At 42.9% G+C, this 27,203-nt stretch overlaps 1 protein-coding gene across 1 annotated transcript in view; it reads right to left on the bottom strand.

Moving 5' to 3' along the window:
* Positions 1-3,095: 3,095 nt before the first annotated feature.
* Positions 3,096-27,203, bottom strand: part of TRPC4AP (transient receptor potential cation channel subfamily C member 4 associated protein) — an 87,558-nt gene continuing 63,450 nt past the window's right edge. The window contains exons 15-19 of the mRNA XM_073606590.1: positions 21,089-21,229; positions 16,203-16,314; positions 15,985-16,097; positions 13,703-13,909; positions 3,096-9,433 (exon numbers count right to left, since the gene is read on the bottom strand). Coding sequence (XP_073462691.1) covers positions 9,296-9,433; positions 13,703-13,909; positions 15,985-16,097; positions 16,203-16,314; positions 21,089-21,229 — 711 coding nt within the window. The 3' untranslated portion in view covers positions 3,096-9,295. The remainder of the gene's footprint in view (positions 9,434-13,702; positions 13,910-15,984; positions 16,098-16,202; positions 16,315-21,088; positions 21,230-27,203) is intronic.

The raw sequence follows: 27,203 nt of genomic DNA, 5'->3' as shown, positions 1-27,203 counted from the left end.
TGACTGGTGTTGTCTGTTTAAATGAATATCCTCATAGTAAAGCAAGGAAACACTCAGAAGGGACTATAATACATTTACCCTTAAAGTAGAAGTCCGGGCTAATACTGTAAGCTTAAACCTGTTCAAGTTCCTCCACCACAAACTCGTTCATCAATGTTTTTATGGACCTTGCTTTGTGCACTGGTGCGCAATCATCTTGGAACAGAAATGGGCCAGCCCCAAACTGTTCCCACAAAGTTGGGGGCATGAAATTGTCCAAAATGTCTTGGTATGCTGACACCTTTAGAGTTCCCTTCACTGGAACTAAGAGGCCAACCCCTGAAGAGCAACCCCACACCATAATCCCCCCTCCACCAAATGATTTGGACCAGTACACAAAGCAAGGTCCATAAAGACATGGATGAGCGAGTTTGGGGTGAAGGAACTCGACTGTCCTGACCTAAACCAAATAGAAAGGGGGAAGGTCTGGTGTCCCCAGTAACACACTTCTATCCCTGTAACATATAATAAAACTAAGGATTCGCCACGGGACTTTAAATGGATATATAAAGTGGGTACTGTTTCAAACCAATAGAACACCTTTGGGGTGAATTAGATCGGAGACTGCTAGCCAGGCCTTCTCATCCAACATCAGTGCCTGACCTCACAAATGCGCTTCTGGAAGAATGGTCAAACATTCCCATAGACACATTCCTAAACCTTGTGGACAGCCTTCCCAGAAGAGTTGAAGCTGTTATAGCTGCAAAGGGTGGGCCAACTCAATATTGAACCCTACGGACTAAGACTGGGATGCCATTAAAATTCATGTGTGTGTAAAGGCAGGCGTCCCAATCCTTTTGACAAAATTGTGTATTAGAACCCCACAAAAAAAAAAAAAAGGGGGGGGAGGGGATAAAGAATTTAAAAACAGCTTTCACCTAGTCCAGAATTCTGCACCTAATAGGCACAGATTTCCAATAATGCACCTTAGTGGGCACTTATTTTCTACATTATTTGCTACAAATTTTCTGGGTGGGCAGAGGGAAGCAGATAATCTTACCAGCAGCAGCAGGGCTGATTGGTTGGAAGGAGTAACAACTCACAGCCAAGCCTCCAGTTTGAGGGAAAGTCATTTTTTGGGTGGGAGGGATATTCCTCCTGAGGCCACACCCATGCCCTCCAGTTTGTGCTCTTAGCAGATTCCCAGCATTGTCTTGCATAAACCCAGGATGTGGTTATTGGAATGTGGGATAGAATGGAGAAGTGGTGGGGTGCAGTGGGTGGGGCGCAATAGTGAATGGTGGAGGGAGCAGCACAATAAAGTGGCTGTAAATCCTCACATATACCCAGTGAAGAACAGCCTCAGATGATACACAGAGAGTAAACAAATCTCCCTACATAAGTTTTACATGTACATCTACGGTCTTCATCTTTAAACACTGTTTAGAAAGTTCACATCCTGTTAGGAGATTTTATCTTCCTGTTTGGAGATTTTATCTTCCTGTTCAACACTGCAGTGAAGTCTGGGCATACAGCCAAGACAGCTGATTGGAGGAAAGGAACACACCCCCTCTCCTCATAAGAGGAGACTTTTAGAGCTGATGGTTGAATGGTTCAGGGCTCTGCTAATTTATAGCTCCCTCCCCAACACAAAACTCAGGCTGTTTTTATCTCAGTCTTGTTAGGAGTTATCTGGCTGATAACAGAAGAAAGGAGCAGGAGGCAGCTATGGGACATAGTGCTTTGAAGAGGGATAACAAAAACACTGCAGATATATGTGCCCAGCTCAAATCTCTTGAATCAGGTTTACATCCACTTTAACCACTTGCCGACCAGCCGTCGCAATTATACTGTGGCAGGTTGGCTCGGCTGCGCAAATCGCCGTAGGCGCAAGTCGGGCTAGTACACGGTGGTCTGTGGGCACACGCCGATTGGCCAGCGGGGGTGAGCCAATAAGTGGGTCCGCCGTACTCGGTGTCCACCCGCGATCGTTTCCCTTTGGGACAGGACAAGGATCTGTCAAAGTAAACAAGGCAGATCTCCAGTCTGTGTGATGATACACAGATCCTGTCTTTCTGCTATTCAGGAAAATTGATCCGAGTGTTGTCCCAGGCTCCCCATACAGTAAGAAACCCCTCCCAGGGAACACATTTAACCCTTCGATTGCCCCTGATGTTAACCCCCTTCTCTGCCAGTGTCATTAGTACAATGTCAGAGCATATTTTTAGCACTAAATCACTGTAATAATGTCACTGGTTCCCAAAAAAAAAAAAGAGTAAAAACTGTCAGGTGTCCGATTCGTCTGCCGTAATGATACAGTCCGGCTAAAAATCACAAATCGCTGCCATTACTAGTAAAAAAAAAAGCCATAAATCTATCCCTAACTTTTGCGCAAATCAATATACACATATTGGGTTTCTTTTTTTACCAAAAACATGTAGCAGAATACATATTGGCCTAAATTGATGAAAAATTAGATTTAAGTATTTTTATTGGGTGTGTTGTATAGCAGAAAGTAAAAAAATAGTTTTTTTTTTTCCACATTTTTTTGATTATAGCGGGGGGGGGGGGGGGGAGGAGGTGATCAAATACCACCAAAAGAAAGCTCCATTTGTGGGGGGAAAAAAACAAATGTTATTTGGGCACAGCATTGCACGACCAAGCAATTGGCAGTTAAAGTAACAGTGCCGTATCGCCTTCTGGGACTAAAAAGGTTAGAAGGGGTGCAGCAGAGAAGTCCCAATACTTTTGACATTATAGTTTATGTGAACCCGGTCTTATGGAAAGAGACACAGGAGAACTTTGCGGCAGTGTGAGCCCAGACATTGGACCGCAGAAGCTCTGGCAAGTGCTCTACTCCTATACCACCAGGGTACTCATTTTTCATTAGTCTAAAAAAACAAAACTACTAAAAAAAATAAATAAATAAAAAGGCACGATACTAAAATTAGGTATCGGCGAGTACGTGAGAAAAAGTAATCGGTAATCTTAAAAAAAAAAAAAACTGGTATTGGTGCATACCAACCACACGCTATCCAAAACTAAATGGAAAAATCCATGTTTGCTATGAGCAGGGTCCTTTGATAATGCGGCGTCAATCAACACACAAGTCAAGGTTATAAATTAGAAGCAGCTCTTTATTTACATAATTTCTAAGACACAAGTAACCTATATATATATTTATATATCAAACAAACCAAAATATTCCTGGTGGGGTCAAAAATAAATTGTACGTAAACATCAGATCGAGAGGAGGAAATGTGAAAATTCTCTTTTGAATGTTGGGGAGTCTTTAAAAAAAAAAAAAAAAGTGAATGAGTGTTACAGAAAATGCTCAGTTGGAATTAGTGTACCCAATACCATACAGTAACCGACAGCATTCGTCATAGCACATGGCTTTTCAGACATCAGTTTTCACAGGGATTTACAGCAACTGGAGGGCAATGCTTGACAGTGTTTGGAAATGGAGACCACTGGGTCCAAAATACTCCGAAATGGAGACCAAAAATGGCAGAACTTAACAGACTGAAGATTACGAACCGTATGGCGATACATTTTACCTTGGCAACAACTCCACCATGACTTTTGCCAATCGAATGTTAAAAATACAGCCTCCCAGTAAAAAAATACTCAAGGTTTCGGAACAGACTGTACGGATTTAAAAAAAAAAAAAACAAAAAAAAAATATATTATATACACAAGTTGTGTTAGAAGAACACACACCGAAGGGCACGCCATAGTACAATGCTATTAAAAAATAGTCCGTTCCAATGTGACATCAGAGCAGATCAGACTGACCTCTGTGTAGAATTTAAAAGATCTCAGCTTATCATAAAACAATGGAGATCCTTTCACTCATTGCTGGTTTAAAAAAATGGATTATGAAGCTAAAGACTACAAAATAAAAAAACACACAATAAAAATGTGAATTTAAGCCAGAGGTCAACAAATTATTGCAGAATTCAGAAGCCATGGTCAGCCCTCACTGGGGGTTTTAATGAAGAATATTATTATTCTTGACCAATGAAGCAAATCTGGACCTATTAACAAAAAAATTCAGAAAGCAAAGTTGTGAGAAGCCTCTGGTGGAAGCTGCTATTTAAGGTTTGTGATGTTTACTAATTGCTGGGGGAGGGACGATGAATAGGAGTTTTAATGTCCTGGAAACAGTCAAATTCAGCATCCACCTGACATTTCTCAAATGTAGGATTTGCTTTGTGGCAAGTTATGTGCGCCCTTATGATGCTTTCTGGTTACTAGGGCAGCACGGGGTAGGGAGATGCTTTCTGGTTACCAGGGCAGCATGGGGTGGGGAGATGCTTTCTAGTTACCAGGGCAGCATGGGGTTGGGATGCTTTCTAGTTACCAGGGCAGCACGGGGTGGGGGCGCTTTCTGGTTACCCGGGCAGCACGGGGCGGGGATGCTTTCTAGATACCAGGGCAGCATGGGGCAGGGATGCTTTCTAGTTATTAGGGCAGCATGGGGTTGGGATGCTTTCTAGTTACTAGGGCAGCATGGGGTTGGGATGCTTTCTAGTTACCAGGGCAGCATGGGGTTGGGATGCTTTCTAGTTTACCAGGGCAGCATGGGGTTGGGATGCTTTCTGGTTACCAGGGCAGCACGGGGTGGGGGTGCTTTCTGGTTACCAGGGCAGCACGGGGTAGGGGCGCTTTCTGGTTACCAGGGGAGCACAGGGTGGGGGCGCTTTCTGGTTTGCAGCTGATATATTAAAAGAATTGAGATTTAAGAGACCATGCTTTTTTTTGGGTTACAAAAAGCAAACAACTTCAATAAGGATGGTTGGATTTAAAAAAAAAAAAAAAAAAAGAAGAAAAAGAGACCATGTCACCATGCCCAAAGGGCATTAATGGGTCCATTATTTCATCTTCACATAATGCGTTCAAAGCAAACCTTTCCCGATAGAGGAATCAGACATTGCCGGTCCCCTTGTGAAGATAGTGGTCTGGCTAATACACTGACCAAGCTAGGTTCAGTAAGGTTTGATTCACCGACCTGGAACAAATTATGCATATTTGTAAATTTCTGTGGCTATTCCAGGTAGGTGGCACACGGATTCAAAATAGATTTCCACTTTTGCAGTCAAAATTGGGAGAACACCTGCTTTATATTTGTTACATGTTCTCAAATCACATAGCCAAGAAAAAATGTAAAATTCCTACTTACATTTTCTTATAACTCCAGCACTGAAAAATCCTACTTGGTTCTCTTTGCTTACAAGGGGGCTGGGGAGCGATGTTTGCCATAATTATCATGGCCTGTACAGTGCTGGCAGATCTCATTATCAGTTGTAAACTAGATTTGCACGGTCTTGTCCCAACAAAGGTTCAACATAGATCTCTAGGTTTTAGTGAACTAGTTAATTTGGACTAAGGTGTTCCACGTGAACTTCTCACTTCAACACATGCAGCAGCTGCGTTCATTGCATAAAGTGTACGTAGCCTCGGCTGCATACGATAAACAGCACTGTGTTATGACAGCGGGATGTAGTTGGGTTGGTTTCACACGGGTTGCCTGATCAGGTCTATCATGTGTCCGCTGACACCCGATTCGGTCCGCCAAAAACAGCAGATCGGATGACAGTCGGATAGAAACTGACAGGCAGTCTATTTCCAGCTGACTGCCCCATAGAGAGCAGTAGGGCTGTGCCCACTCTGCATAGCGGACCAGACATGGATCTGTCATCCACCTGCTCGGCGGGGAGATCCTCTGCTGAGCAGGATGATGTGGACTACAGAGAACGTCCATGTGAAACCAGCTCAGCCATTAACAGAGAGCGCTGTAATTTCACAACGAATAGAAAGCTTCCTCTGCTTGGCTGAGGTGGAATGGCGGGTGAATGGTATGGTGTGTTAAAGTGACTGTAAACAATCACCTTGTAAACAACCCATTCAGTTCTAAATAGAAATGAAAGGCAAAACATTTGTGTATACATATTAAAAACATTATAAATACCTTTTTTGTTTTTATAAAGTGATCACATTCCCTCTGTTCTCAGCTGCATAAGAGCTGGGGGGAGGAAAAAAACAGCAGTACAGTGATCTTCCCAGTGAATGGCTGTGCAGAGAGTGGGGGGGGGGGGGGGGGGGGGGCATGTCAGGACAAATCTGATAATTGGCAAGCAGACTCAGTTCTGGAAAACTGACCACGCTGTGCTCCCATGCCTAGTGTCAGATTTTAATAGGAAAGCAGAGGGACTGGCAGGAACACCAGGGATTTCACACAGAGGAAGCCATACAGAGAGAGCCATACAGGAGACTCTCATACAAGTACATGGAACAGCAGGCGAATATCACGAATATAAAATATTGGGTTTACATATATTGAGAGGAATCTCAGCAATTGCTAAACCTTCCTATTGGGACAAGCTCACCCTGAACTTGTTCAGAAATGCCGCAATGACCTTCGACTAAGGAAGAAAACATAAGGCAAGGATTATGTATTTTTTTTTGTATGTAGATTTTATTAACAGATCAGATGGGGAAGCATCCATGGAAAACCTTTTAGTCCATCTTACTTTTACTTACTTTTTTTAAGGTATGCTGTGTGAATGAGAACATAAACATATCAAGGTCTTCTCAAATCTGACAGCAAAAGTGGAAATACTCTTTATAGAACAAACAGCCAGGAAACTAGCATTTTCATAATGAGAAGCAGCAGAAGCTGCCTACATGCTTACCTTAAAGGAGAGTTCCACCCAACAATGGAACCTCCGCTGTCTGGATTCCTCCCCCCTCCGGTGTCGCATTTGGCACCTTTCAGGGGGGAGGGGGGCAGATACCTATCTTATCCAAGTATTTGCTCCCACTTTCAGCGAAAGATCGCCACAGTATCCGTGGCAATCTACACCATGTCCTGCCCCTCCTCCGTCCCCCCCCCGCTTTCTTCTGGGAGACACACAGGTCCCAGAAGACAGGGGGGACCACTCAGAACGTGCAGCGCGACTTGCGCATGCGCAGTGGGGAACCAGGCTGCGAAGCCGCAAGGCTTTACTTCCTGATTTCCTTACTAGCAGTGCCGGCGCCTCCACCCGGAGCCGAGGGACGGGTCGGCTTTGGGTGAGGACATCGCGGGCGCTCTGGACTGGTAAGTGTCCTTATTTTAAAAGTCAGCAGCTGCAGTATTTGTAGCTGCTGACTTTAAATCTTTATTTATTTTTTTTTTTAGCGGAACTCTGCTTTAATCTGCTGAAAATTGGACTAACTGAACCCTGGACACTAAATTAATTTGATTACTTCTGCTTTAGATTAATTCATTTTAACAATAACAAACCTGCACACAAAAAAAAAAAAAAATTGTGGATGACAAATAGACCCCGTCTCAAGGTGAGAAAAAAACGTATCGATCGTATGCAACATTAAAAAACAAAACCTTCAAATCAGGGTGTTTTTAATTTGATACATGTGAAAAAAAAAAAAAAAAAGCCGCCTGTTTGGAAAGCCACGTATTAAAATCCAGACAACACCCGAGTTGTAAAACACAAACAGCAGCGTGTCTGGTGGCGATAAAATTACAATTACAATCAGTAATGCGTTTTGTGAAAAAGCACTAAAGTGAGCCTGGCACGCGTGTAACAAACAAAACAACAAACACAAAAATGGCTTAACCCCCCCTAAAAAGGAAAGACACTAAAAATGCCAGCAGGATGTCCTCTGTGCATTATCCTTGGCTTGTGCTTTGGCAGCCCCTCTAAAATCCCACACTGAACTAGGACTTTGTCAAACGAGTATCCTCTGAGCATTACCCTTGACTTGTGCTTTGGCCACCTTCCAACATCCCGCATGGAATCCTTGGTGCCTCAAAAGACAACAGAAACGGTGCCCATGATGCTCTGCAGCTGGGGCAGAGGAGCAGGATACACAATTACAGCTTACAGCCCAAGGCATCAATATACAGAGCGTGCTCATTATTGGGGATCCCCACAATGTTGACATTTGAAGGTCTGGGCATCAATTGTCCCCGACTTCAGGGAGCCAACCGCCAACCCCCTTGTATATCCTTAGGTTTGCTTTAACCGAAAAAACGTACAAAAAGACACAAATCTTTAAAAATATGGACACTTTACTGTGAACATTTCACTTCTCCCTTTTTTTTTTTTTCTTTATGGTCCCCAGTATTTTATTTTAATCCGAGAACTTCCTTAAGGGATAAAAATACAATTAAAAATTAATGTACTTCATTCATTGGTTGCTCTCAAAGTTTTCTTTAAAGTCTAAACTGATCACCAACGTTAGAGGACACCATTGTATTTTCTGTTTCTTTTCCATCATTAAATGTAACTTCCAGATCATTGATGAAATTTGTTTTGTTCTGTAGAGGCAAGGGGTTGCTCAGGGTGTCAAACACCAGGGTAAGCCAAACAACTAGTTTCAATTGAATCTTTCTACAACCCATTGCTCAACACCTAATATGAGCTGTAGGTAGACTAATTTTTAAAACAGGTTTCCTGAGTCCTTAAAATGATTTGAAGGGTTCCTCCAAGGTAAACAGGCTGAGAAAGGATGCTGAAGAGAGTTGCAGGACACAAGGTTGCCTCATCTGCCCTCTAGTGGTTTTGCAGTAGAGAATGTACTGAGAACCCCCCAACCAGAGAGACGATACATGCGGCTGAAAAATAAAAATGACGGCCAATCACAGCCCTGCTAGAGTGAATAGGCGACACCCCAATGTTACTTCCAAAAGGCTGTAAAAACACAGTAACAGAATCCCATTCAGCTTTACCCTATACCGAAATTGAAAAAAAAAAAAAAAATCTAAGGCTAGAGCAGCATCCAATTAAATAATGTTGTGGGGGGAAAAAAAAAAAAAACAAATCAAACTGTCACATTGCGATTATTGCCGGTGTCCCACTCCTGCTGTGAGTGGGAAGACACCAAAACCGAGTCAGTTCCATCCTAGGTGACTATGGCGACCATGTTTGCTTTCCGCTTTTCCTTACTGGTGCTGGTAAAATGAAAAAAGAATAATGTAAATTATAAAATTTTGAAGATTCTGAGGTGGATCTTTAGTTCCAAGACCAGGCTAGGCCCTTGTGGCACTTCTTGTGTAAAAACACCTTTCCATATATGGAGGCAGGAGGGGAAAAAAAAAAATTAAATTGTCCTGAAGGAAGAAATAAAAAAGTGTTAATTGGATGACGACGTCCCTGAATATATTGCACAGACGTAGCATATTCTGGAGAGTTTTATCAGCAGACACTACGCGTTCCATGTGCATTAGACATCCTAGGGCAGACACTGCATAGCGCCTCATCTGAATATCTTGTTCATTTGGAGGAAAACAATTGTCTGCTTGGCATTAGTCCTCGGAGAAGTCTCTGTCCACGTCCATATAGGCCTCATCTATGTAGCTTACTATGGCACACGGTGATGTTCTGTCTGGATTTAATAGTACAGATACAGTCTCTTTCCAGTAGCTGAAGTTGATGCAGGAACTCTGGCAAAACAGACAGAAGATACACGATCAGGTTGTAGTGCTGAAATGTGTGCTTCATCACCATATACATAACCCCCTTCACTGGCCAATCACTGGACCTACATCATGCTGGGTAACGGGTAGGGTTGTCCCGATACCGAGCATTTGTCTGAGTATTTGTACTCGGGCAAATGCCCCGATACTTCACCCGATACCTGGACAGTCAGGGTGATCGGTGCGGAGGGAGAGTTACAAGCACCGATCACCCTGTATAGATTTCAATAAAGCATGACAGCCGTTTCTCTGCTTCTCCCCCCCCCCCCCCCCGGCTTTCAGCTGCTATAGTGAAATCTACGCAGCGGTGATCAGCGCTTGTAACTGCACCCAAAGCTGCACCGATCACCGCTGACTGTCCCTGTATCCTCCTTCAGTCCCCCTCTGTTCTGCTGCTGTCCCCCTCAACGTCCCCCTCCGTGCTGCTGCCCCCTCCCTTCTCCTCCTTTCCGTCCCCCTCCGTGCTGCTGCCCCCTCCCTTCTCCTCCGTGTCCCCCTCCTTTCTCCTCCGTGTCCCCCTCCTTTCTCCTCCGTGTCCCCCTCCTTTCTCCTCCGTGTCCCCCTCCTTTCTCCTCCGTGTCCCCCTCCTTTCTCCTCCGTGTCCCCCTCCTTTCTCCTCCGTGTCCCCCTCCTTTCTCCTCCGTGTCCCCCTCGATCTTTCAGGATGGAGAGCGGAGATAGGAGCCAGTAAATCTGGCTCCTTGCTTTTGCGAATGAACAGTCAGTGATAACTGACTCTGTCCATTCACATAACTGAAACATCGTAACCTGAGAGTACGATGTCTCAGTTTATGAATGGAGAGGAGCCGCTGTCTCCTCTCCATTCATTTTCAGTGCAGCTGAGGCTGCTGAGAAAGGGACTGGGAAACCTGTGTCCTCAGTCCCTTTCCCTGTCTCAAAGGGGAGATGTCAGGGGTCTGTTAAGACCCCTGATATCTTACCAAAGACCCCCAACAGGGCTAATAATAATAAAAAAAAATTGCAATAATAAAAATAAATTGTAAAAAATAATAAACAAAAAAAAAAAAAAAAAACCACACACTGACACTGTCCAATCCCCCCCCCCCCCCCCTTTATAAAAAGAACGCATTGTAAAAAACACAAAATAAATTGTAAAAAATAATAAGAAAAATAATTTTAAAAAATAAAAAATTGTAAAAACAAAAAACTACTGAACTACTGACACACGTGCCACTGTCACATGACATTAAAAAAAAGTACCGGTAATCGGTATCGGCGAGTACTTGGAAAAAAGTATCGGTGCCTGTACTCGGTCTTAAAAAAGTGGTATCGGGACAACCCTAGTAACGGGTACACAGGCATTTCAGAATGCCAAATTGCTGTGGCCTAAACTGACTTATACACCAGCAGCTTCGTGTTTTACTGGATATAGAATAGTACTTAGTCTGCTAAAATGCATCACTCCTGGCAGCAAGCATAAGGCTAGGTTCACACTACTGTGGGTATTGCATGGACAGTGAGAAAAAAGTATTTGATCCCTGATGATTTTGTACATTTTCCCACTAATAAATGATCAGTCTAATTTTAATGGTAGGTTTGTTTTACCAGTGAGACAGAACAAAAAAAAATCCAGAAAAAACGCATTTCAAAAGTTATAAATTGATTTGCATTTTAATGAGTGAAATAAGTATTTGACCCCTTCGCAAAACATGACTTAGTACTTGGTGGCAAAACCCTTGTTGGCAATCACAGAGGTCAGACGTTTCTTGTAGTTGGCCACCAGGTTTGCACACATCTCAGAAGGCAATTAACATCTCCTCTTTGCAGATCCTCTCCAAGTCATGAAGGTTTCGAGGCAACACAAACCCTTAGCTCCCTCCACATATTTCCTATGGGATTATTGTCTGGAGACTGGCTAGGCCACTCCAGGACCACCAAGCTGCTTGGCGATGGTCTTGTAGCCCATTCCAGCCTTGTGTAGGTCTACAATCTTGTCCCCGACATCCTTGGACAGCTCTTTGGTCTTGGCCATTCTGGATAGATTAAAATCTGATCGATTGCTTCTGTGGACAGGTGTCTTTTATACAGGTAACAAGCTGAGATTAGGAGCACTCCCTTTAAGAGAGTGCTTCTAATCTCAGCTCGTTACCTGTATAGAAGACACCTGGGAGACAGAAATCTTGCTAAATGATAGGGGATCAAATACTTATTTCACTCATTAAAATACAAATCGATTTATAACTTTTCTGAAATACGTTCTTCTGGATATTTTTGTTACTCTGTCTCACGGTTAAAACAAACCTACCAATGAAATTATAGACTAATCATTTCTCTGTCAGTGGGCAAACGTACAAAATCAGCAGGGGTTCAAATACTTTTTTCCCTCACTGTAAAGAACCTGTTCCTGCACCTGCAGGCATCCACAGCCAAAGGCGTTGCTCTTTAACTCCCAATGGCTCCCACACATGTCTGAAACACAAAGTTTTCAGGTGCACAAAAACCATATGGTGCCACAGCATGTGGCTGTCCTGCAGCTGCATTTTGGAAGAAGGTTCAGCAACCTTTTCCCTGCATTTCCCACAGGACGTTCAAATTAATGGGCTGCCGTGTCCATGCAAATGTGGCATGCAGGAATAATAAAAATGTGAAAAAATGTTTGGGGGGGGGGGGGGGAATGTATTTTTGAAAATGACAAAGCCCCATCTCCTTGTAGACACTTGGCAGTTACAGTACCCACAGTAGAACTATGGGCAAAATCAAAAATGAAATAGGATTCAGGCTGTCACATTACGTTACAGTGTATTACTTGTTGGTTATTTTTCCACTTCCTGTAACAGACAAAGCTGCTAGCAAAAGTTTCTGTTACAGGGGTTGGGAGAAAAAAAAAACACTGACAGAGGTGATTACAACAGTCAGCTTCCTGTGACTTAAAGCGGAACAAAACCCTCTAATCCTTTACAGTGAAGGAAGTGGCCATCTTAGCCTAGGTTTTATCTAAAATGGACAGTTCAGCTGAGAGCAGAAGCAACTGACAGTTCTCATTCACCACATGCCCTAAAACTGATGCCTTAAACTTTTTTTGCTTAAAAATAACAAACACGTTACACTTACCTGCTCTGTGTAATGGTTTTGCACAGAGCAGCCCAGATCTTCCTCTTCTCAGGTCCCTCACTCGCTCTCCTGGCCCCTCTCTCCTGCTGATTGCCCTTTCAGCAAGCAGCTTACAATGGGGGCACCCAAACCGAGTCATAGGGGACATTCAAGCCAATGGTGCCTGCTGTGTGTTTCAGCCAACCGAGCCTCTGGTACAACATCGTTGGATCGAGATCGTGATCAGGTAAGTATTAAGGGGGCTGCTGCAAAAAGTTTGTTATAACCTTCCGCCTTTACAACCATTTTAAAATCAATGGGTTTAGCTCTGCTTTAAAAAAGGACAACTAAGTTTTTTTTTGTTTTTTTAAACTTCATTCTAACCTCCCTTCTGAACGCTGCCCACCTAATTTTTTTTTTTTACCTTTAGCTCCAAATCCAGCAATCTTCAATGTGTGGCCCTACTCTAAGCTGCATGGCCTTTGCTCTGAAATGTGCCAGTTTGTACCGAATATGTGCAGCAGCCTAGTTCATTCCTACTGGAAAGCCATATTCTGAGTGGCTATTTAAAGTGGTTTTAAGGCTGAAGGTTTTTTTACCTTCATGCATTCTATGCATGGGCATAGAGCCAGGGCTCTGTGTCTTATGAACACAGAGCAGGGCTCAGGAGCGAGCTTGCACCAGTGCCCCCATAGCAAGCGGCTTGTTATTGGGGGAGCCAAGATCAGCAGCAAGAGACCTGAGGATCAAGGCTGCTCTGTGCAAAATCCCTGCCAAAAAAAAAAATCTACTGGCAGGATCAATAGATAATAAAATTATTTTAAAAGGAGAATAGAAAAGGCGGCTGTGTTAATGCTAGTGGCAGACTGCAATAAAATCTGTTGCCCACAGATTAACACATTTTAACCTTACTCGCTCGAGTCCAACAATTTAGCTGGAGTGTCAGAGGTCACCTGAGATCTGACAGTTGTTGGCTGTCAGTTGCCTGGCCTGAAACTGCATACACAGACAACAGATGTCCGTGAAAGAGATTAGGCAGTTGGCGGGCCCTCTTGATCACCCTAGCAATGGCTGCATACACATAACTAGAGCAGGTTTGTTTTATTACAAGCAAAAAATGACCAAAAGCTTAAAAATAAAAGCGATAAGTGTTGGAGAGTTGATGAAGGATCAAGTAAAACTCACATTCTCTAAACACGTGCTATCTTTGTCCTTGTTGAGGTAATGCTGCTGCCAGAAGCGTAGCAGGCTGTGGAAGTTGTTGAGGATAAAACCTGGGTATTTCTCCACACACTCCATGTCCCGGATAGTCTGCAGGTAGTAGGGTAGCCGTCCTTTCCTCCGTGCCAGCATTAAGACAACCAGACTTGTGTTTAAGCAGCTGACATTCTCCTGGAGGAGAAATGCACACGTGTCAGGTTTAGTAATTTTAAGATTTCCTATACTACATGCTAAAAAAAAGTGAAATAGTTGCTGGAAAGTCAAATCTCAACCATTACTGCTTGCCGACTGTATAAATACAGTGATCCAGCACTTCTGGGTTGGGGAGGGCGTGCTGACCCGCTCCGATTATTCACAGCGGGAGACGATCAGCGGACACTGCGGACTTGATACCCACCGATTATTAATTACACAGACAGAATGGCAGTCTATGTAAACAAGGCAGATTGCTGTTCTGTCGGGTGGGGGAAGACATTGATCCTGTGTACCTGATAAGCAGGAACACAAATCTCAGTCTTCCTCTAGTACAAGCATTTCCCACAGTTTAGAAAAACACTGGCTAGGCGCACAGTTAACACTTTAATCGCCCCTGCTGTTAACCCCTTCCCAGCCAGTGTTATTAGTACAGCGACAGTGTATATTTGTTAGCACTGATCACTGTATTGGTGTCACTGATCCCCAAAAAGTGTCAGTTAGTGTTCCGACTGTCCACCTATAAGTGGCTGATCGCCACCATTACTAGAAGAAAAAAAGAAAAAAAAATTCCATAAAAATATTCTGTAATTCTGTAGTTAGTAGACGCTATAACTTTTGCGCAAACCAATATATGCTTATTGGGATTATTTTTTAGCAAAAACATGTAGCAGAATACATGTTGTCTTAAACCGATGAAGACATCTGATTTTTTACAGATTGGATATGTTTTATAGCAGAAAGTAAAAATGTATATATTTTTTTCAAAATTGGAGGAGCGTTTTTGTTTATAGCGCAAAAAATAAAAACCGCAGAGGTGATCAAATACCATCATTAAAAAAAAAAAAAAAAAAAAAAAATGCTATTTGTGGGAAAAAAAACAAAAACAAAATGTTATTTGGGTACAGAGTCACATAACCACGCAATTGTAAGTTAAATTAACGCAGTGCCGTATCGCAAAAAATGGCCTTATAAGGAAGGGGGGTAAATCTTCCGGAGGTCAAGTGGTTAAGCAATCAACAACTCAAAATAGTTAAGTGAATCAGTTGATATCAAACTTTTATTTTTGTTCTTTGATGCTCAAATTCTATACCCCTTCTCACATGATGCACGGTGTCAATTATACACAGTCACAGACCTCCATGGGCGACCATCACGGAGGCAACCTTCAGCCTAGGCTCACACTGATGCGATGCGGGAACCAGCGCGATTACAGCGCTGGTTCCTGCATCGCTCCTCTCCCGCAGGCAGTTCACACTGCCCTATGCGAACCGCTGAGGGTGTCACAGATCACAATGTGAACTCGCACAGGAATCGGATGGCATAGGTGAGAACACCCATGCGATACGATTTCAGTACGGGGCAAAAAAAGTCCCTGCACTTTTTCCTGCGAATTTAATGCGAGTTCAGCCATAAAACTGTATGGCTGAACTCGCATCTCACATACATGTGAACGGCACCTGCAGTGCAGGTGTGAATCACATGTAATGTCTAAGATCTCGCTAGTGTGAACCTGGGATTAAAAGGAGAAGTATACAAAGTGCAAAACGTGTTTGATCTCTGCAGGACCTTGGTGGGAACCATTAAAGATCAATGTGAAGCCTTTTTTCCTGATGGGAATTATTATTTGTGAGCGAGTTTGACCCTTTCAGGGTATAAGGAGGAGGTGAGCAGCCATTTCACCTGGTGAAGGAAGCACTAATCACAGATTGTTGGTTTATCTGAGAAGCACTTTTTTCTCAGAGTGGAATTTGAAGCGCACTCTATACAAGAAGATTTTTCGTTTCAATCAAATTTTATTTATTCAGCACATGAGTTTATTGCTTATTATTGGATTTATCATATTGCAGCAGTGCTATCACATTTTTTTTTAGATACACAGACCTCCACTACCATCTCAGTTTTACAGGGTTAGTTAATCTGTGCTCCATTCTAAAGTCCTGAAGTAAACATACTAAGAGCAGATCCGCATAAAGTCTGTTACCTTTATTACAGAGAAAAGCTTTTTCTGTGCATCTTAATACTAAATGCTCACTTTAAACCTAGTCTCTCACCTGCGTCAATGTCTGCACGTGAATGATATTGACAAGTCGGAAGAGAAAAGACATTTGCACAGACCCCTGAGTCATATAGGACAGCAACCGACACTCAGACAAAACTTCTGCAACTGTTGAAAAGGGAGGGAAAAGTCATCACAAACCCATTCAGTTCAGCTGTGCAAAGCCCATTGGCCCAGACTTGGAGGGGGAAGGTGCCAAAGTGAATTACTCACCTTTGATATCATCTGATTGGCTATCAAACCGATCTAGAGACAGTGCAATACATCTCACCAGCATGTTGGAGTCCACCAGGGAGCTGTTTATCTGATTTAGGAAAACCTGGAACTAAGGAAAAAAAACAAACAAAAAAAAATACACTTTATACAGCTATTGGGTATCGTGTTTTAATGAGCAGTCTGCCTACAACAGTGACAATACAGCTACCAGACACTAAACAAATGCTTCACTGTGGCATCAAAATTTTACTGTAAAGGGTAGTGACCAACTTTTGGCAGATAAAATAAAATATTTAATGCGCTGCCAAACTGTATGACCAGAGCTGGCACTACCACTATACGGCCACCTGCCACACACATGCCTTAAAGAAGCTGTAAAAGGCAGAAGGTTTGTCATCTTAATGTATTCTATGCATCAAGATAAGAAATACCTGTGTGTAGCAGCCGCCCCAGCACTCCCTAATTACTTACCTAAACCCCTTCTCTCTCCAGCAATGTTCACGAGTGTCTTAGCCATCCAGGACCATCCTCCTGATTGGCTGAGAAACAGTGGCGGCGCCATTAGCTCCCGCAGCTGTCAGTCAGTTACCAAACAGAAGAGAGGGGGTGGGGCAGGGCTCCGTGTCTGAATGGACACACGGAGCTGTGACTCGGCTCGGGTGCCCCCATAGCAAGCTGCTTGCAGTGGGGGCACTCAACAGGAGGGAGGGGCCAGGAGCAGCAAAGAGGAACCCTATGAGGATCCAGGCATCTCACTTTAAAGCAGGGCTAGCGCCAGCATAGTAGGAATTGCAGACAGAAGGTAGGAGACAGAGCTCCCGTTATAAACAAGCAGCGCTGCCTGCAGGGGGATACCTCCCAGGCTGGTGGCTGGAGACCCAGCCGCACTGAAATAACACGGCCAGCTCTCGCCCCTTCATAACACACACTGGAAGGAAGGAGAGTGCAATGGACCCTACACTGATCGAATGTCACAGCCAAACAATGCCACTCTGCAGCAGTGGTGGTGCATGGCTGCTGGATCAGGCTGTCTTTGGCATGTTATGGAACTTATTTTTGCAAATTAAAATAAATTTAGCAGTTTTGGGATTTGTTGTTTTAATATTTTCTATGTTTTTTTAAAAAAATTGTACTTTTTTTGGGGGGGTGTTAAGTAGCTGGGCTTGTTTCAGGGGAGCAGCCAGCATTTGGCTTTTAATTACCAATCCCTGTTCTGAACCTATTAAACCCCACCCCAGTTTTTCACTGCCACTGTCCCAGTGAGCAATGTGTCTCAGTAGTGCTTCAATTGTGTAAAAAAAAAAAAAAAAAAAAAAAAAAAGGAGGGTAGCTGCTCTGGTCTAGGGTGCAAAATAGTTTAGCAACAGCTCTGTTTACGACGAATATGGACTTAAGCCTCATACACACGATACGATTGTTGGCCAAACGAGCGTCTGATTTTTGTCAAAAGGGCGTGTGCCAGGATCTCGTCCTGCATACTAACGGTACACAATTGTCGTGCCACAAACATGAACGTGGTGACGTACTGCAAGGAAATTCAGCTCTTTTTTTTTTTTGGAATTTCAGCTCTTGAGCGCCACCCTTTGGGCCCCTTATGCCAATTTCGTTTGGTTTGTTTGGTGAGCATTGATTCCGAGCATGCATGTTTGTACTTTCGACTTTTGTGTGACGGATTTGTGTACTGACCATACGAAAATCTGAAGTCAAACCGTTGTCCGCCGACAATTTACTAGCATGTCACCCAACATTTGTTGGCGGAAAATTGGACAACAATTGTCAAAAGGAGTGTACTAATGGTAAGATTTTAGGACAACGGTCTGTCAACAGACAATCCCCTGCCAACAATTGAACCGTTTGTACGAGGCTTAAAGTGGAGATCCACCCATTTTAAAACTCTTCAGCATCCCTCACTAAACTGTGCACTGTAAACGAATTGGATATTTTTTTTTCTCAGCACCTACTGTATATCTGCTGTATGCATTTTTCACTTCCTCTGCCCTGGCCGTGGCCCATCGCATCATTTCCTGTTTGCAATGCCTTCTGGGAAGGGGCGGCAACTTCCTGATACTGCCGTTGCTATGGAAACCTGACCTGAAACCTATTACACTGCTTGTGCTGCACTGAGCATGTGCGAGATCTGCAAGGATGAGATCCAGGAAGAAATACAGTCTGGCTTCAGATGCCCACACTTAAGATGGCCACGGCCTGCTGTAAGTTTATAAAATAACAAATTACTGCTATAAACTAACAAAACAGACCTTAGTTTACAGACTAACTTTACTAGAATACATTAAGCTTGTGTATTATAAGGGTATTTTTATTTAAAAAGTATAATTTCAGCCGGAACACCACTTTAAGGTGACGTGTTAGCCCATCTGATCTTCAATCTCAAGGCTCTTCTCAACTTAAAACTGGATGACCTTTCAAAATATCAATTCAAAACGAATGACCCATGTCCTCACGGATAATAAACAATCCATAGCACAAGCAGGGCTAACGGATTACTTCTAAATTAAGCGCAGTTAAAAATAGGCTTCATACAACCCTTATCAATGAAAAACAAACAGCGAGGCTGATGGACAAAAAGTCCAATTTCCACCCTTGGGTGACACATTTTATGCCAGCAGACTTTAACCATAGGGTATTAGACCTAGGATACCTGATTTTGACTTTGAAACCCACTTGAGACCCAGGGTATACCCCCTAATCTCTCTTTTTCTTTCCACTCAAATTCCTCAGTGTCGAGATAAATATTATTATGGTCCAACTTGAATTTGTACGGCTCGCTTGTCCTCTCCAGTATATTAGTGAGCATTGCTGCCTTCTGTGCAGCGAGCTGCTCTTATCAAAATGTGTCAACTTCTGTCTACGTTGTAACAATACATCCTGTATTACTTGTTCTACTTTCCCCGCAATATACTTAATTACTGGACAAAAAATATTTAATAAGTTGTGAACATTAGGTGTGCCACAGATTGCTACATAACCAAAAAGCTCAATGAAGTACACAGGGTGGGTGTAGTATGCCCAAGTCGGTCTTGTCCCACTGCTGCTCTGCTCCTTGCATGGCTGTCACAAAACAAACACTAATCAAAAATAAAATGATTAGGACATCATCTACGCCGTTACCTCTATTGTGCCGGCAAAAGTGAAAGTTGTCCGCCTGTGTCCTACCAACCAATGACGTCATCGGTTGCTAAAGGAAGGACGGGCGGCCCGCACAGCTTCCAGTCTTGCCGGCAAAATACAGAAAACAGCATAGAGAGGGGGAGAGAGCCTGGAGGAGGAACGGGGTGTGCTCTCCCTCATCTCTGTACACAGAACCTAACACACAGAAACCCTTTCATGGTCGGACTGTACAGGGCTGTGTGTCATTTTGCTGCAGCAAGGGGAAAGAAGGGGGGGGGGGGATTTAGGAAGGTTGGATTTGTGCTAGCAGGGGGGAACTTGTGTCAGGAGAGGGGAGAGAAATTGTGCTAGACTGGGGGAATGGGGGTATTTACAACTTACTGACCACTTAACTCTGCCTTACAAACTACATGTATGGCTTTTTCACACCAGGTGCAGATAGGTAAAAAGTGTAAAATCGCACACATTCCCGCACTGCACAGAAACGCATTTCTTTTTGCAATTGCACAGGAGTGCTATTAATTCTTAATTACACCCCCGCTTATCCGGCAATTGCATGTTTGTTTGCGCCAGATTAAACGCATTATACCACATTACCATGTATTTTGGTGGGGCTCAACTTAATCATGCCAGCACCTTTTACAAGCATAGAGCAGCCTAATAAAAACAGAACGCGCAGAAAAGCGCTCGGGCTCAGATGTACTTCTTGTGTGAGCGAGCCCCGGATTGTGCGCAATTCTAAAAGGGTGACTTGACTACAAAAAGGTTGAAAAAAAACACTGGGTTCACCTTTATCCCATTCTTGTCATGCTCTATATATAGTGTGCAGTCCTCATAATCTCAAATAATTCCGTTCCATTTACCCTTTTCAAGGTTCTATTATAATCTTGTCTGTCTGGATCCTTTAATTTTTCAAACTTTAAAATCAAAGTAATCTGTACCACTAGAACAAAATAGCCACTGGAAATACCCTTAAAGTGTTACTAAACCCACAACGGTAAAATCAGTCTGTATATGCAGCATAGCATGCTTGTTATATACTCACTGTGGAACTTAAGGGGTTAATCCTCTGAATTGTGTAAAAAGGCCGTTTTATCCTGTATGCATAGATCCTCCCGTTCCTGCACTGCCTATCTGGGGAAAACCAGCTAACGCAGGCAGGGTAGCCAACTTGCACATGCTCAGTTGTGTTTTATGCTGGAGAGAGCATATACTCGATCTCAGAGCTAGCCAGGTCACATGATATTGACATCACACATGTGGGCGTGTATACAGGCTGTAGGGGAAATCTCCTCCTACCTGAACTTTCAGTATCAGCACTGGAGAAACTGCAGTTTATCATGTAACGGTGGGGTACAGATCATCCAAAAAGGTATATAGTGGCAGTATTTTATTGTAAAAAGATGTATAATCTGTGGGCAAGGTGGGGGGGATGGGGGAAGAGAATGAACTATTTTCATATTACTGGTTTTAGTAACAATTTAGAAATTATGAAATAAATGAACACAGTGATGACCAGTTACTTATGTACAGCCACTAAAAACTATGCTTATTGAAGAGCTACCATAAACATCCATCATGCACACTGGAGCCCAGTGCAGTCTCAGTAGCTCAATGAGGAGCTAAACATCAGAAAATGAAGAATAAAATGTTAAAATGAAAAAGAAGAAAAAAAAAAAAAAAAAAAAGTTATACAAATGAGGATTATTTCAACATTGTGAGCAGTGGAGTTTAACGTTAAACATTTCTTCTACCTTCTCCTCTGTAGTGATGTATTTGTTGAATTTCTTGAAGGCATCGATATTAAACTTCATTAGCTCTCCCAGCAGGTCAAAGTAGCTTTGAAGGACGTCCCTCGACTTGCACTCGCTATCCACAATACAGTAAAGGATGTGCTGCAACACAAAGTGCCCTTGATTACAACAAAACTAAAAAAAAAAAAAAAAAAAGCTAAAACACATTAAAAAGGAAAGGCTCTGACATGATTGCATGCTATTTAGGGTGCATGCCCAAACCCATTACACCTGCTCCTTAAAAAGCAGAAGTCCAGCCTGAACTCATTCAGCTGGGCTTCTCCTATGGGTCACAGGAGTACAATTCATTTTGCACTCCTGTGACCCGTTTTCAGCAGAGAGCGGTCTGAAGTCCGCTCTCCGCTGATGTCACACAGATCAGTCCAGGCACCGCGTCATCCCGACTCTGGAAGCCTGGATCCAGCAGGTGGCTGGACTGATGGCTGTCTCAGCATCTCAGCGAGCCGCCGAGACGGCCGCTCCCTGCCCCTCCACAACTCAGCACTCCAATGAGCGTTGAGGAGCAGAGCTGCTGATTGACAGTCAGCAGCTGCTCTCCGCTCGGGGAGCAGTGAGAACCGAGCCACCGGCAGTGTTCAGTGGCTTGGTTCTCAGTGAAGAGGCACCAGGGTACCCGATGCTGCATCCCCCTAAGCAAGTATGAATCTGCCAAAAACAGGATTCTCATACTTCTCCTTTAAAGTGGTAGTAAACTTATAAAAAAAAATAAATAAATAAATAAAAAAAACTCATCACATCTCCCTGCAAGGTAAAGGCATAACGTGCTAGTATGCATCGCACACTAGCACATTATGAGAGTCTAAAGGCCCGTACACACGATCGGACTTTTTGACAACAAACATGCAAATTAGCTGTTTTGGAACAACATCCAACCGTGTGTACGCTCCATCAGACAAACTTTTTCTGTTTCCATTGGCCTTTTGTTGTCTGTGCGAATGCACAAACTTTCCGGCAACAAAAGTCCGATGGAGCAAAGTCAGATCGTGTGTACACAAAAGGATTGGACTTTTGTACAAATCCTGTCATGTCATCCGATGACCACGCCCCCTTATGAGGTCACAGTCCCAGCATGCCCCCGGACTGTGACCTCATAAGGGGGCAGGGTCACCGCCTATATAAGTCCATTGCGAAGTGCTCAGAGAGCATTCCAGCTGGAGAGAGCGTCGTGTCAACATCGGAAGAAGGGAAGAAGACAATGCAGAAGTCCGGGCCACCTCTAGCAAAAGAGCGGCAGACGATAGCGGAGGAGCCGGCAGAAGACCCGGACACCAGGAGAAGAGGCCAGAGAGAGCGGAGAAGAACCGGACACCGGGAGAAGACGCCGGAGGGACCCCCGGAGTCGTAAGAAGACCCCCGGAGCTGCCTAATAAATTACTTTAAAAACCTGTGTAGTGTGTTTTTTTTATTGACACTTTTTTTCCCTGGGAGAATGGGTAGGGGTACGATATACCACATACTCATTCACATAGGGTGGGGGGGGTCGGGATCTGAGGGCCCCCTTATTAAAGGGGTCTCCCGGATTCCGATAAGCCCCTCGCCCGCAGACCCCGACAACCAACAGTCAGGGTTGTCGGGAGGCCGTTATCCTCATCAACATGGGCATGCAGCCTGGTACGGTTCGGGGGGGGATGGGGGGGCGCTCGTTCGTCCCCACCCCCTTTCCTGACCGGCCGGGCTGCGTGCTCGGATAAGGGTCTGGTATGGATTTTAGGCGGACCCCCCCCCCACGCCGTTTTTTCGGCGTAGGGGTTCCCCTTAAAATCCATATCAGATCTAAGGACCTGGTATGCCCCTGGAGGGGAACCCATGCTGTTTTTTTTATTTAAAATTTGGCGTGGAGTTCCCCTCAAGATTCATACCAAACACAGTGCCTGGCCATTGGCGGGGATCCAAGTCGGATCCCCGCACCAGTGTGAATCCGGCTCGCAAGGTGTCAATCTCACCGATAAAAGCGGCGAGATTGACACAATATCACACAATACAGAAGTTGACCAAAGGGTGGTGGTAAAGAGCTGAAAAACCACGTGATTTGGTGAAAGTTGGCTGGAAAAGTCCTGCCGTCTGTATGCAATACAAACTTATGGCCAACGCCCTTTGTACAAAAATCCAAGGGAAAGTTTGTACAAAGTCCTATCGTGTGTATGGGGCTTTAGGCTGATCATACATTATACAATTTTCTTGTACAGGTTTCGTTTAGATTTACCAAACCATATAATAGGAGGTCAAACCAAAACACTTTCAATTTGTATGCAATCAGGCAGGCCCTTGTACTACATAGTTGAATGTAAATCTAAATGAAACTGAATAAGAAGATTGTATGATGCGTTTCTTTGCACCTTTAGCACAATTACGCTGCAGGCCTTCTCCCAAATACGTTGGCATTTAATGCTCCAGACTGTGTTGTCCCAGTACTCTTGTTTATCGGTCCCTGTATTTACAGTCGGGCTTCTCATCAGTATATTCTAAACTGTGCATTCTACCCTGCCTTTCCACCTTCTATATCAAACTTACACAACACACCTAGACTATTAACCTACTTTGGACGATCGCTCTTGAGGCTTGTCCTCTTATGCCAAATGCTACTTGTAATATGAATAAGAATGGATGCTTCAATGCATGAGGTTTTTTCTTTTGATATACAATATTTGTTGAAGGCTTGTAATTGCTGTCTTTTCTTATATCACCTTATAAAACTCTGGATACTGTCTAATAACATATTAAAAAAAAAAAAAATTTGTATAATATATTGGCCAACTTTACCTTGAAACAAAGCCCTCCAGTGGCACGCTGTAAACGCTGCACAGGCTTACATCTTCACCCAGTCGTCCTTCTGGGTCCATGGACTGTGGCCACTTGAGTGGCCAAGTCTTAATGTCGTCACTCCCAGCCATGTGCCTGGGGAACACGGCACACAGCTCTGAAGGAACGGCATGGACTGCTGCTCACGGTAATATCTCCTAAGCACCGCACGTTTAGGCAATATTCATTTTACCTAGAGGTAAGTTTTATTATAAGCTTAGCTGTAGGTAAAAATCAAATACAGGAGTTTACTACCACTTTAACTTGCAAATCTAAGTCTTATGCTATATTTTTTTTTTTAACTGGTGCTCTATGAAGGCAAGTAAACCGTCAATACATTTTTAGCACTGCCAGATAAATATCCACTTGGACACCAAATCAACATTAGCAATTTTTAGCAAAATTCAGGAGAATTATAACTTAAAGTTACTTGACAATGCCCAATATGCAAAAAAAAAAAAAAAAAAAAAAAAAAGTGTCTACCAGAGTCACCTAGCCAATACTGCAGATAAATTAGTTTAAAGTGTTACTAAACCCACAACAGTAAAATCAGTCTGCATATGTAGTAAAGCATGCTTGTTAAATACTCACTGTAGAACCTAAGAAGTTAATCCTCTACATTGTGTTAAAAGGCAGTTTGATCCTGTATGCACAGATCCTCTCCTTGCATTGATCCCAAAACATGTCTGGATAAGACAGTTAGTGGAGTCTGCACATGCTCATTTTGGTGAGTTTTTTTTTTTCTTGGGAGAGTGCCTGTGACCAGCACAGGGCCAGAGGGTCAGGGGTCCTGCATCCTCATAGGACAGCAAGTGCAGTATGAAAACTCCATCTACAAGCTTTAACCAGGCACTGATGGAATTCACAAGACTGCTATATGCTGCTGATGAGAAAAGGAATTTAGCAGTTTATATTTACTAAAATAATTGAATTTCCATGTTCTGTGTACTGTGGGAGACCAGATATAGTGAATGCAGGCTCCTGGGTTTAGTAACACTAAAGATCACTAGTCAATTCAAATCATAGGTAATATTATTATAATACAGGATTTATATAGTGCCAACATTTTGCGCAGAGCTTAAGAAAATGAAGGCAGACATTACAGTTACATTACAATTTGGTACAAGAGGAATGAGAGGTCCCTGCTCGCCAGAACTTACAATCTAGGTAATGGGTGCAAACAGGTGGCTCGCCCTGCATTTTGCTTATTCAAGGTAAAGGACTTGCATCAAAAGAAGTAAGCTTGCTGCTCCAGGCTCACGTAAAGTGTACAGCGGTCAGGTCCCTTTAAGAGTCCCTGACACCTTTGGCTCTTCCAAATCCACCAATTCAGAAAGCAAATAGAGCCACACTCCCTTGGGTCACTTGCTGATTTGCATTCTAGGTAAATGAAGATGCATCAAGCACTACCTGGTTATGTGTTACAAGTAACCACCCCTAAAGTAGAACTATAGGCAAACAAAAACGTTGTTCATTTTTGATGGTGTAAAGGGAGGGCCTGACCCCGTCAGTTTATTTTTTGCCATCTGTGTCCCATTGGGGAGATTTGCCTTCACGTCCTTTCCCATAGCCAAAACAGGAAGTGAGGGGAAATTCCTTAAAATTAGGGGAGTTTCTTGGGGATCCCTAGGTCTCCATTGGAAAATTTCCCCTACTTTACTTTTCTGGGAACAACATAAAATTTGGGGTTTCCTTTTACTTTCAATGATAATGGTAAGTTTTGTCTTTAATTAGACTTTACAAGATAAAAAAAAAAGCACACCTCCCCTTGCTAGTACTGACAGCTTCACCTGATCTTCCAGGTTCAGGATCTTCTGCCATCTTAATTGACCAGAAGGTCGTAAGTCCTGCTCATTGGACTTCGTTTATTCCAGCCCCAAGATGTGCCAAGAATAAACACTGAGGTGTGCAATTCTAAAGAAGATTTTGAACAAGCATGCAAGTTTGTTTTATTGTGAGAGACGTTGCATGTCTGTTATAAAGAGTCTGCATTCTCGCTTTTTTTTTTTTTTTTACAGTTTAGTTCCACTTTATTAGAACGCTTAGGCCGAGTGCCCACGGAAGCAGTGCTGAGAGGAGGAGGATCTCCGTTCCCAAATCAAACCAGTAAGACCATCTGTGTTTTAGTATCGCTTTCTAGTTGAATCATACATAAGTAACCTTGTCAAAGTAAGGTCTCATGCTAGCCGCGGAAGCAAAACGGTACTTCTGAAAGGTAGTCTCTGTAGCAGAATTATGACAACATAAAATTTGCAATTGCATTTACCCCACCCCAATTCAATATGAATTTGTGAGAATTATACAGACATATGATAGGGTAGTTCTGACAGGACTAATAAATGGTCTCAAACACATCCTCTCTATTCTTAACCACTTGCTACCCAGGCCAATTCTGACACTTCTCTCCTACATGTAAAAATAATTTTTTTGCTTGAAAATTACTTAGAACCCCCAAACATTATATATGTTTTTTTAGAAAAGACCCTAGAAAATAAAACGGCGGCCATTGCAACTTTATCTCGCACGGTATTTGTGCAGCAATTTTCCAAACGCGTTTTTTTTGGAAAAAAAAAAAAAAAAAGTTTCATGGAAAAAAAAAAAAAAAAAAGCTGATCGCCGCCATTCCTAGTAAAAAATAATAATAATATTGCCCTATTTTTTAGGCGCTACAACTTTTGCGCAAACCAATCAATATACACTTATTGCGATTTTTTCACCAAAAATATGTAGAAGAATACATATTGGCCTAAACTGATGAATAATTTAGTTTTTTTTAAATTTGAGGATATTATAGCAAAAAGTAAAAAAAAAAAAAAATTGTTTTTCAAAATGGTCGGCTTTTTTTTGCTTATAGCACAAAAAAATAAACTGCAGGAGGTGATCAAATACCACCAAAAGAAAGCTCTATCTGTGGATAAAAAGAACGTCAAATTTTATTAGGGTACATCGTCGCACGACCGTGCAATTGTCAGTTAAAGTGACCCAGTACCGAAGCGCAAAAAAATGGCCAGGTCAATTAGGGAGAAAATCTTCCGGGGCTGAAGTGGTTAAGTAGCAGCACTATTTATATTTTAGGTTTCACAAGCGCAGTGCGCATTGATTCTATTTTTTTTTTTTTCCAAAACAAAGTGGTGTTTTATTAGAAGAGTAGGTTGTATACAGTACATATTCAGACAGCGGTACATTAACAGATTGATCGATATACACTTAATGTCAATATACAGGAAAGAGTAGTAGGTGAGACATGTAGACACAA

The sequence above is a fragment of the Aquarana catesbeiana genome, linkage group LG12 (assembly GCF_042186555.1).
Source record: "Aquarana catesbeiana isolate 2022-GZ linkage group LG12, ASM4218655v1, whole genome shotgun sequence".
Lineage (NCBI taxonomy): Eukaryota > Metazoa > Chordata > Amphibia > Anura > Ranidae > Aquarana > Aquarana catesbeiana.
The sequence above is the reverse complement of the archived record's forward strand: the minus strand, read 5'-3'. Positions and strand labels throughout refer to the sequence as shown.